Raw genomic sequence first — 11,459 nt, 5'->3', positions numbered from 1 at the left:
AGCATTTATGGAACTAGAGAGTCCAGAGAGTGGTTCTTTACACTTGTCTCACAGTTGGTTTGGCAGTTGTTCTCTTCCAGGCTTTGATGTTACACTTTCTTTATCTGAAGTACAGGTGATAATTTCTTCTGCTATTTAAAGTTGTTGGAAGTTGTCCAAGTGTTTTCCCCCTTCAAAATACAGTGCCCTTTGTCTAACTCTGTTTTCATTACGCCAGACAATTTTGTCAATGACATCTTCGTTTTATGGTGCCTCTAGTCAGAAGACATCCAGGGAATTTAACAGAAATAATGGCACTGCTAGGCAGGAATTTAACAATAATTTGGAAGCAATAGTTCCTGATGGTATTCAGAATTAAATTTATAGTTTTGTTTATTATTTATTGGAAAATTACAGTAGTAATTAGTTGTGAGCTTGTGTAGGAGCAATTGTTGCAATTCAAGATGTTGCCCAACATATGTATTTTACGGTTAAAGGTGAAGAAAGGAATTTGAGTATTGGTGGTGCAATCCATTATTCTCTCGAAGGGGAAAGGGCTCTTTTCAGGGTATGAAATTTATGTTGAATTAACATACCTTAGGTAACTGGCTTGTGAGCTCTATACGTTTATATTACTGCAAAATTTTCATTCATTAATGGTTCTATCTGAGGACTAGTGCAAATTTCGCTATTCTTTTCCCCTTTGTTAGACAATTTTTGAGGATTTTCAATTTTTTTATTATCTGTTTTATAAATGAAAGGAATACCTTTGGTTTAGGAACTCTAAGTATCTATATTTCTAGACTGGGAAAAATTAGTTAGACCGGTGGTTAATTAAATTAATATATCCTAAACTGATATAACTTGGTACTCCTAGTTGTTATTTCTAGCAAAGATTAGTTATAGCTTTTCTCTTTTAATGAATGGTATAGGAAAAGATAAGACAAAATCTGAACATAGACAAATGGAAAAGAAACCGAAAATGGAAATGGGTTCTCTGACTTTTGAGAGGTCAGGGGCTTTCCTTCCAAGAAGCCAGTCTATTTCTTGCCCTCTCTCAGGCTGCATGCAACTCTAGGAAACAGTCACTTCACCTATTGGGTGTGACCTGAGTAGCTTCACTGGGGTATTCTTCTTTTCTTGGCAAGAGGCATTTTGGGTTTGGACCTTTTATATACATGCTTAACCAGCACACCAGGCCCATTAATAACTCATTAACCACTCTATGCTTTTGTTTCACTCCTGGTCTTGTTTCTTGTCCCTAAACCATAAATGCATTTGCTGAGAATTCCTGAATTGGAAAGGATAAACATGAGGTAACTTGTGGTTTATAACATTGCGTTGGGGTTTGTAAGTCTGTCAGACTGTTGTTAGAATGTTTTCATTAGCGACATGTTCATGGTATGATTTAGAACCAGGAATCACAATTCTTCTTGGGCTTGGTTGGAATTTTTGTCTGCAAATGACCAAATTTGCTTGAGGATTACAATATAATTGTCCTTTGTCTTTCTGAGCCTGGTTCTGAGATAAAGTTTCACATTACCTCATTTCTTCTCTGGCTGGACATATCGGCGGTGCTCTTAGTTGGAATGTCATCATTCTTATGGATCATATCTGTTGGCTAAATTTTCTGCAGGTCAAATATTGCATTGAAAGGAGATGGAAGTCTACAGTTTTGTGGTTTTCCTTGATATCATTGTACGCTAAGAACGACATGGGTGTGCCACTGAGATTGAATTAATCCAGGATCATGCTTTGTTGACATCTGCTGTACTAATGATGGAGGATGTGCGCTTTGGCAAGCTCATCCTTTTCAGGATGATGGTTCTGAAGGAGTTACTGACTGGGAGGGTTGTAATCAACTGGTGAACAGAACCTTTTACCTTGTCAACAAAAAAAATGATTCTGGTGTGGCTTTTCTTGATGGTGTTCCAGAGTATGTGCAGAAACCTGGGAACCCAATCAAGTTCAAAGTTTTTCATGATCTTTCTCTTGCTCTTCATGGCATAGGAGCAGATAACTACCCAAGAATGGCCTCTCTGAGCAGTCCGCACATAAATGAAGAAAGTTTAGCATGGCTGTATGGGAAACTTCCTCAAATTGATATTAAAATGGGCAAAATTTCAGTGAATTTTGTTCATGAACTTCCAGGCACAGAAGATTTCTTCCCTCTTCTCCGCGTGCATCAACAATGCCCAACTTATAATACAACAGAGGTTTGCGACAAAATCCCGGATTATAAGCACATCAAGTGTTGTGGCACATATTTTGATGCTCAAAGAGATATATGGTTAGTTACATGTCCTTTCTAACTGTAAAGCTTTTGTTTTATGTGCAATACTTTTAATTGTAATACTTTTCATGAACAATATTTCCTTGACTTTTTTATATTCCAGGGGAGAACTTCTCCGTCCTGTTGAAATATGTCTTTTTTACCGAGCTAAATTTCAAAGCCAGCAATCAGAATATGCATCTCATGCAGTTCCCGTTAATTTTTATTGCAGAACTAAAGAGGTTGTTAAAGCTATCTCTGATTTCTTGTTTCTTTACTTTCATTTGGGCATCATTTTACCATCTTCTAACATTTCTCATCATATTTACAGCTTAACATATGCCTTTGTGAGCTATCATTGGACGTACTTCTCTTCATGATTGGAAAACTAATCTGTCTGGTCCTTATTCACTGCGAAGCTCCATGATTCTGGCTAACTACTGCAAGGTTTACATCCAGTGCATATTTATGGTTCTTAACAGCATGTCCAAAGGATTCAACTGATTTTTTTTTTCCCAGTAATTCTGTGTCCCTACTTAATCTCATAATTTTTGTAACTGTGCTTTTCTCTTATCTGCCTTGGCAGGTGGAGAATCAGTCAGGCTTAAATCTTCTATTGCATTTCAATCAGCAAAGGGTTACTGTAGCCAGAAAACAGTCTACTTCCATTCTACTAAGGTAGCTACATGGAAAACTGCCCTTGATGTTTTCATGTATGACACAATGATACATAAAACTGTTTATTTGCTGTTTATATTGGAGAGTGTAGGTTACTGAAAGAGAATTTCTGTTTTGACATTAATTTGATTGTCATTTTCCCGCACATGTCTTCTGATTAATTATTTTTCAGTGAATATTTCACAGCTACTGTGGTTTGGGATCTCGTTATTTGATCGTAGCCTTTATTTTTTTTCATGGCTGATATTGTTTGAGTGATAGGTCTTGATAAACACTGGAGTGTAGGTTTATGGTTATCTAATGATATGAAAAGGTTTCCAAGGACCATTGTCACCTTTCCTTATTCTGTGTCTCTTTTTTTCCCCGCTGGTCATTCATTCAGGCCGTGTAACTTAATTCTTACTCATATTTATGTTATGAATGTTAAAGATTGGTTAGTAACAGTTAAACTATAAATAGGATTGTATTTGGTGCTGGGACTGGAGAGAATTTTTAATGCCAGTTGAGTTTGTTAGGGAAGGTAGCTAATATCTGTCACCTATTGTAATAAATGTCAATTTTCTCTTATTGTATAAAATTGAAAAAAAATGTTAGAAAGAAGTTTTGAATGATGAAAGATTGATTGTCTACACAAGAGTTATCAGATTCTTCTTGAACCACTGTGTATCAATGGGACATCTTCGAATTTTAATGATTAGAGTTGCATTCTAATTTGATTAGTTGATTGATAAATCATGACTTTCATGTGACAGGCGGCTCTCTGATTTCACGGCTCAAGATTTAGATAGTGCAGCCTCTGTTTCAATCCAACTTGCTGATTTTGGATCCTTGGCGACGACTTCCATTCATCTTTCACTTTCACAATCATCCCTTGCTTGGAGAACACGTATCATGTCAATGGAAGGTCTCATTCAACCACTTTCTTGTACATTTAAATGAAACATCATTAAATAATTCTCTATCAGCTGAACTGTGGAATTGGGCCTGCCAAACTTGCACGCTAATGGTACTGATTAGACATTGTCCTGTTATGAAGGCTTCTTGTCAATAAGTTACAATCGTGCTTTCTTTTTTCCTCCTCTCTGTGTTCTAGCCCGTCTAGTATTGTAAAATATTTCTCACGCGACAACTTTTGATTTAGAAAAAAAGGAAAAAGGGATAAAAGTGTGATCTTATTTTTGGTGTAATTATTTACATGCAATATAAACAGAGTTGTATGGTCTTAAAGTACCACAACCTCAAAACTTTCAGTCTTCATTTTCATTCATCATTTTAACTCTTTACACTTTAAGATCTTGTAACTTCTGACAAGGGAAAACTTATCCTTTTTGCCATAGGTTCAAGAACATATCCTGGGCCATTTCTTGTGGTTAACATTTCAAGAAAATTAGAGTATCTTCACATGTCCTTTTATACTGTAACTTTCATTCCATTTTTTTGACTATTCATGGAGACTATAGATTATCTGTTAAGGCCAATGATTTTATGCTTATCTTTTAAGGATGGTTTGTTGGTTGCGGTTTCTCCCATTGGTTACCATACGTAATGAAACTGGACTTCCGATGGAACTACGATTCCAGCGGCCCCAACCAAAGGAAGATGAATTTGCATCTGTGTCGTTAAAACCAGGGGATTCTATTGATGATTCCATGGCAACTTTTGATGCTATGAAGTTTTCTGGAGTAGAAAGAGGGCTTTGATGTCTTTAACTGTTGGTATGCATTGTCAACTTTTGCTTTTATCAACTAAGATTGCTTTTCTCACAGCTTCTATCCTTGCTAATATTTCTCTTCTATTCATGCATGTAGCACAAAATGTGCATACAGACACTAGAAATCCTGACATTCTTCTGAAATACTATCATTTTTTCAGTACCATAATACATTGTTTTACTACCTGAAAGATGAAGACACATGAATTCCCTTTATATATTTTTTTACCCCATCAAAGTTTCTAGCCTTTTATCAGGGGCCTGATTTTAAGACATTTTTCATTTATGTTTGGTTTTGGGATACAATTTCAAGAATCCAGGATAAGGTCTAGCATTAACTTCCTGCTTCTAGCCCTTCATTAAAACGATATAAGGGGTTGGCTGCGGTATGCAAGTCTGTCATCAAAGCAAGAAAGAAAAGAAAAGTTGGGTGTAAAGGTTGGGAAAAGACAAGTTCAGAACATTGGAATCACATCAGGAGCTTCACTAGGGGAAAAATGATAATTTTCACAAAGAATAAGAAAGATGGAGGAATTTGAATGAGAATACTTCCTTAACTAGCCATTTTTCTATTTGTATTTATAATCATTGATTTGATCAAGTACAAGGGCAGTACAACTAGTGCAAGTCCAGTCCGCTAGTAATTAGCACTCATATTTTAGCTTTGTCACACACTTGTTATTTTATCATTGTCCCTCAAAGTGAAAATTAGTCAAGCTTCAAGTTGTTATAAACAAGAGCCAATCAAAATTGGAATATATATATACACACACAGATTAAAACCCTAGATAAGGTACAATGACTCTTATGGTCACCCAACTGCAATTGAAGAACTTCAACAACCAACCCTTCCTCTAATGATGTCCTAGGTAGACAAGAAACTCTAATATTCTTTGACCTGCTTCCCATGAGTGGCTCTTTCAACATTGTTCGAGGCACTCTTTCCAGGTATGTTGACACATTTCTGAAAGTCTTTGATCTACTTTTCAAACTTCTCCCAACAAGTCTTTAATGCTTGGGTTGCACACGTGGGAATCCAACAAAACAAAACCCTAGTGCTAATGTCTTCAATTTACTATTTTTCAAAATGTTGTCCGATTTGGTAGCATTTCCCTTGAATAATGGAATGGGAATGGCAACGGCAACAGGAATGGGAATAAGAAAGTTGGCCTTCCATGGAATCAATTTGTATGATTGGTGTGGTAAGAGAATTAAAATGTTTGAAGATAAAATGCAAGGAAAAGAAAAGAATGATTCAGGTTATGCTGATACCCATTATAAGAAATTTAAAAAAAGTACAGGAATAAGGCTTTGCATTAGGCCTCGTCACTCTCTTCCTCATCAGTCGATGGCATAGGTGGTGACAGTCTGAGTAAAGCTTAGTGTGCTAGTGGGGTTGAGAACCTTGAATCACAACAGTGATGGAAGTAGGGATTCCATAGGCCTCATCACAGCAATGATTCAACTAGTATAACCCAGCTCTTTAATAATCAAATGCTAAGTTAACCCACCTGTCACACCCACACTATTCTATCAGGTAACAAGTGAAAAAGAAGTGATGAAGATGAATGTTTAATATTTTCTTCTTTAGTTACTTTTCTTTTCTCACATAAAATGTTTTGGTCATATATCTTTATTATCTTCTTTTCTGAGGCATCAATTAAGTCTTATCATGATCTTGTGTCTTGATTCTTGTGACTGATTTGGCCTAATGATTAAATGTCAGGTAACTTCTTATTTTCATTAAGACCTGAAATGACAAAGGACATGACAAATTCTGAAACTTCTCTTTCTGTGGGATGGTCTGATTGTATTAAGGGTGGAAAAGCAGTCCATCTCTCTGGCATATTTGATAAATTAAACTACAGGGTCCGTAAGGTGTTATCAGTAAAACCAGTTAAATGTTCCTTTAGCACAGCACAATGTGCCCTCAACTCAGAGGGAGGAAATGTTGGCAATATGCACTTTCTTATTCAGACAATTGCCAGAGATGTCCCTGTTGCACCACCTGAAAAGTCCTCAGTTGAGTTTAAAAATAAAAATTCACCAGTTTCACTGCAAGAGCAGAAAGAAATACATATCCTTCCCACTGTACGGATGACCAATTTATTGCAGTGCGAGATAGAAGTCCTTCTAAGTGAAACAGGTGAGATAATGATTTTTTTTGCAGATTAACTTTCTATTAGCAGATTTAACGTGTTCTTTTTTTTTTTTTTTTTCCTGTGATGTAGATCAGCCCAAACTTTATGGGAATGACAATATTGGAAAGCAGGCAAAGATATCATGCGGGTCCTCAGTTGACTTTTATGCCAATCCTGCAGTTATATATTTCACTGTTGCTTTAAGTGCTTATAATTTGAGTTCCAAGCCAGTGAACAGTGGCGATTGTGTGAAGAGGTTACTAAAGCAAAATGGTGATGCGCGATATCTGGATATAATCTTGGACTTTGAAAGTGGAAATTTTTTTGCAACATTAAGATTGTACCGTGGAAGCAGGGGCATGCTAGAGGTTGTTGAGCTAGCAGTTGTTTACATTAAAATTGACCAAAATCTTATTTCCGGTTTTGGAGAGAGCATATCTTATATTGCTTTATTGAGGACTCAATAAGTTTACAATAATGTCAATTTGTTGTGCTCATTGCAGGCTGTTGTTTTTACGTCATATGCAATGAAGAATGAGACAGACTTTCCAATCTACGTTCTTGCAACTAAAAAGAGGCATGTGCCCAGGTGACTCCTTTTCTTTCATTGAGTTAATAGTAAAATTAAACCCTTTTTTATCATTCTTGATCCATTGAATGTAAACCTATGTGCAGGATTGAATTGGACAATTTAAATTCCGGCAGTCTTTTGGAGTATGGTTTGTGCTTGCCTCCTAAGTCTACCAGATCATGGTTCTTGAAGTAAGATTTTATCTTCCATCACCGATGGATTTAATGTGCCTGATTAATGCTTTCCTGTAAGATTATCTAAACCTGCATGGTTTTTATGGTAACTTATCCTACTCTGCTTCCAGATCCAAAAAACTGCAACTTAGATTGCTGGAGGACTATCAATCTGAGGCATTGTTAGACTTGGATGCTATATCAGGCCTCACAGAAATAAGCTTCTATAAAGAGGAAGGATCTGAGATGAGATCTATAATAAAGCTTGGGGTGTCTACTGGCCCTTCTTCAGGGGAAATTGTTGTGCCATTTCAAATGGTGACTTTGGTACCGCGATATGTCATTTGTAATGAATCAGAAGAACAGATCAGTGTCCGTCAATGTTACTTGCAGGTTTGATTTTATAAATAATAATTTGAATGCGATAGGAACTGGTGGCCTTTACTAGTTTATTGTTCAGTGAATTATTATGTTTATATGTTTTTATGTTTTAACATATTTCTTGCGTTAGCTGCTACAAGTGTCAGTGTTGGTTACATTATTGTCATTTTATATGGATAAGATGTTATTTTCAGTTTATTTACCAGGCTATAAATGTCATACATATATTCAGCCAAAAGGAAGAATAAGTATTATTAAGTGAATCATTTCCTTTTCTCTAGGATTACAGATTCTGTTTCTAGATTTTCTCTCCTTCTTTACCCCTTTCTCTTCTCTTTCTTCCCCTTTCCCCTATTTCTACTTCTATTTTCCAGATTTTCCTACTTCTAGGATTAGATTCTAATTCTTGAGGACCCTCACGTCCCTCCTACAATCCTATTCTTTCCTCTACTTACTCTATCTTTTTCTACCTAGCTTCTAACAGAATGTTTATTTTTTCTTTAAGATACATGTGATTAATTTTTCTCTTTGTGAAGGATGACTTGGCAGGCATTACCTCCATTGACAGTAAACAGCGAACAACACTGCGGCTAAAGGAAGGATTTGGCAGGGAGAGAGAGTTCAGTTTATTTGATCATTTTATTAGGAAGCACAGAAGCTCCAGTGACAAATCTTTGCTGTATGTTCAGATTAAAACAAATGATCCAGGATTTGGATGGTCGGGGCCTGTATGCATAGCTTCCCTAGGACGTTTTTTCCTGAAATTTAGAAAGATAACTAACAATTTCACAGTACCAGACAGTAACATGACACAGTTTGCTGCTATTCATGTGGTGGAAGAAGGCTCTACTCTTGTCTTACATTTCTACAAACCCCCAAATCTGAGTCTTCCATATCGAATTGAGAATTGTTTGCACGATTTATCCATAACTTACTATCAAAAGGTTGTACCATTTTTATATTTGTTTCATATTTTCTGATATTTTCTTATTTTTTTAACTTTGAATTTTTCTTCCCCTTATATCAATTGAGAACTTTGCAGGCTTCGTCAGAGCCCGAGGTTCTTGGATCTACTACCAGTGCTGATTATGTGTGGGATGATTTAACTCTTCCTCATAAACTAGTTGTCCGTATTAATGGTACTTGCTCAGAACAATTCATCTTTTTTCCTTTAGTTTATTCTCAGAAATGCTTGAGTGGTATTATTTATTTTCCATACTCAGTGTAGTAGAGATGCTACTTAAAGCCAATATCTACTTCTTTTTTTAAGTTAAAAAGCCAATATCTCTTTTTCAAATTCACTAATATATAAACTGGATATGATACAGTTGAATTTAAAGCCCTTTAATTACCCTACTCCATTACATGTGCTTTCCTTGTGGTCATATGATTTGGGATACAGGCTTGACCTTTTGATACATAACTTAGTCATTATTCTGATGTTTTTGTAAATCCCTTTCGTTGTATTTTGCTGCGTTGGTGGAACTAAAGAAATTTTTAGTCTTACATCTAATAATGGTAATGATTTCTCTTGCAGATCGCCTGCAGTTACGAGAAATTAAGTTGGATAAGGTGCGGCCATGGAAACCATTTTACAAAGTTGGGCAACAAAGAGTATTGGCTCCACATTTGCTTTTAGACAAAAGATCAAGGGATCAGAGAGCAACTTTCAATGGGCTTAATGGCATAGAGATAGAAAAAGTGGGGTATGAAATATATGCAGAGGGACCCACCCGTGTTCTGCGGATTTGCGAGATCTCTGATTGTTTCAAGGGAGATAGAGTTCTTGATTTGTGCGCAAAAATGCAATTGAGAATTTCTCTGTTTGCTATCCATCTACTTGAACCTGCAAAACAGGTATTTACATTTTTGTTGAGTGCTTGAGTCCATCAGTTGATACTAAGTTTTCTTTGAGCTTGCCTCTTCTAGCCTTTTCTATGATTGTGGTTGAGGCTTCCAGATATGTGCATATGTTAATTTTACTTAAAATAATTGGACTTGGGACATAAATGTGTATTCCTTCTACGTCTTTGGAATATAGTTTGTATCGCTCAGTGTGTATCAGTGTGTACCTGGTTCTTATGTGTCTGTCCTAAAAATGCAATGTAGAACTTGAGAAAAACATTTCATATAAATTTCTAATTCAGGATCTCACATGGGTTAAAACGTCACTGATTGAATTCCAAATGCTGCTGTTATGAAATTTATGCATTTATAGTTATGAAATTTATGACCCATTAGAAAGCGAGAGGACTTCTTCCAGTCCACTTGATCATGTTAGATTACTCAATACATCACATTGAAAGCATAGCAGGTGTGGTAATGACATTTTTTAGTTTTATACTTATGTGTGATTGTTGTTCTTCTCCTTCTTCTTGTTTTTTTTTTTTTTTTGGGGGGGGGGGGGCGGGGGATTTGCATACTTGCTACTAATATTCTTTGATGTTACTATTTTGTCAAGGAGGTGGATGACAATGATCCACAGATTTTTCACCAATGCGGTGGCAAAGTTTGGGAATCTCAACTTGAGTACTGTTTCTAATAATCATCAGAAATATAATCTGTTCAGTATGCAGGTACTTCAATTAAGTATGCTTAATTCTGTTGCATGTCTGACTTCTACAGGTCATTATTCTTTTATGTTTAAGAATAAATCTTCTAGATTCTCAATTATTTGTTCCAGTTGAGTTTCTTGATTTTTATCCTTTGTTATTGATCCAGTACTTGAATTTGGAACTTAAGTGGAATGGGGCTCCTTTTGCATCAATGCTTCGCAGGCATCAATCTGATTACAATGATTCAAATGATAGTGTACTGAAGGTTGTTTTTGTCCAACTTACCTCCAGTTCGAAGATTAAGCAATTTAGATATTCATCTATTTTTCTTCAGGTAAAGTCGAAGAGGGCATTTTTTTAATTCTCTTTTGAATTTTTTGGTTCTTTTTTCTGCTTTCTTTCTTCTACCAAACTACGTTAGCTTGTAAAAAGCCATTAAAAATGATAAGCCTGTTAACTGCTAAAGATGCATATTAGAATTTGTAGGAGTCATATATGAATGAACACCTTGGTTCATGCAGCCAATTGATTTGAACCTTGATGAGGAGACATTAATGAAACTTGCTTCATTTTGGAGAAGATCTCTCAGTGACTCAGAGAGTCAGCGATTTTACTTTGATCATTTTGAAATCCATCCAATAAAGGTTCCACTCGTTTCATATTTTCATTTTTTTTCCCCGTTACCATGAATATTTTCTGTAACTGTTGTGTAATGAATGGGCTTTGTAGATCACTGCAAGCTTTATTCCTGGGGATTCACTTGCAAGTTATAGTTCAGCACAGGAAACTCTCAGGTCTTTAATTCATAGTGTAATTAAGGTTCGATTGGCATACGTTATCAATTTTTTAAAGTAATCCTATATAATAATGTAATTAGTCGTGTTGCACCTTGACCTTAATCTCTCTCTCTATCCAGGTGCCTCCCATGAAAGGTATGGTTGTAGAACTGAATGGCATCCTGATTAGCCATGCTTTGATAACACTGCGTGAGCTAATCA

General features: G+C 36.0%; 2 protein-coding genes and 1 long non-coding RNA gene across 3 annotated transcripts; all 3 read left to right on the top strand.

The window, feature by feature from the left end:
• The first annotated feature begins 7 nt into the window (after positions 1-7).
• Positions 8-1,726, top strand: LOC114736428 (uncharacterized). Its single transcript, XM_028924248.1, has 4 exons — positions 8-115; positions 218-344; positions 423-547; positions 1,616-1,726. Exons 1-4 carry the CDS (start codon positions 8-10, stop codon positions 1,718-1,720), a joined length of 465 nt encoding a protein of 154 aa, XP_028780081.1. The 3' UTR covers positions 1,721-1,726.
• Positions 1,727-2,244: 518 nt separating this feature from the next.
• On the top strand, positions 2,245-2,640 carry LOC114736416 (uncharacterized). The gene is made up of 3 exons (XR_003739342.1): positions 2,245-2,269; positions 2,376-2,493; positions 2,583-2,640. It is a non-coding gene; the product is annotated as an uncharacterized LOC114736416 (long non-coding RNA).
• A 7-nt stretch (positions 2,641-2,647) lies between these two features.
• LOC114736421 (uncharacterized) lies at positions 2,648-11,255 on the top strand (the record flags this gene model as incomplete). The annotated part of the gene is made up of 18 exons (XM_028924238.1): positions 2,648-2,698; positions 2,838-2,929; positions 3,682-3,833; positions 4,267-4,346; positions 4,431-4,461; positions 4,603-4,644; positions 6,367-6,786; positions 6,872-7,149; positions 7,285-7,370; positions 7,457-7,543; positions 7,657-7,918; positions 8,443-8,850; positions 8,949-9,045; positions 9,444-9,763; positions 10,368-10,415; positions 10,628-10,795; positions 10,983-11,105; positions 11,191-11,255. Coding segments are annotated over exons 1-18 (2,783 nt in total), but the record flags the coding sequence as incomplete, so codon positions are not given.
• Between the last annotated feature and the right edge of the window lie 204 nt (positions 11,256-11,459).

Source organism: Neltuma alba, unplaced genomic scaffold (genome assembly GCF_004799145.2).
Source record: "Neltuma alba isolate B1F8T4 unplaced genomic scaffold, ASM479914v2 tig00002735_pilon, whole genome shotgun sequence".
NCBI lineage: Eukaryota > Viridiplantae > Streptophyta > Magnoliopsida > Fabales > Fabaceae > Neltuma > Neltuma alba.
Note: the sequence above shows the minus strand (reverse complement) of the source record. Positions and strands in the feature narration are given on the sequence as shown.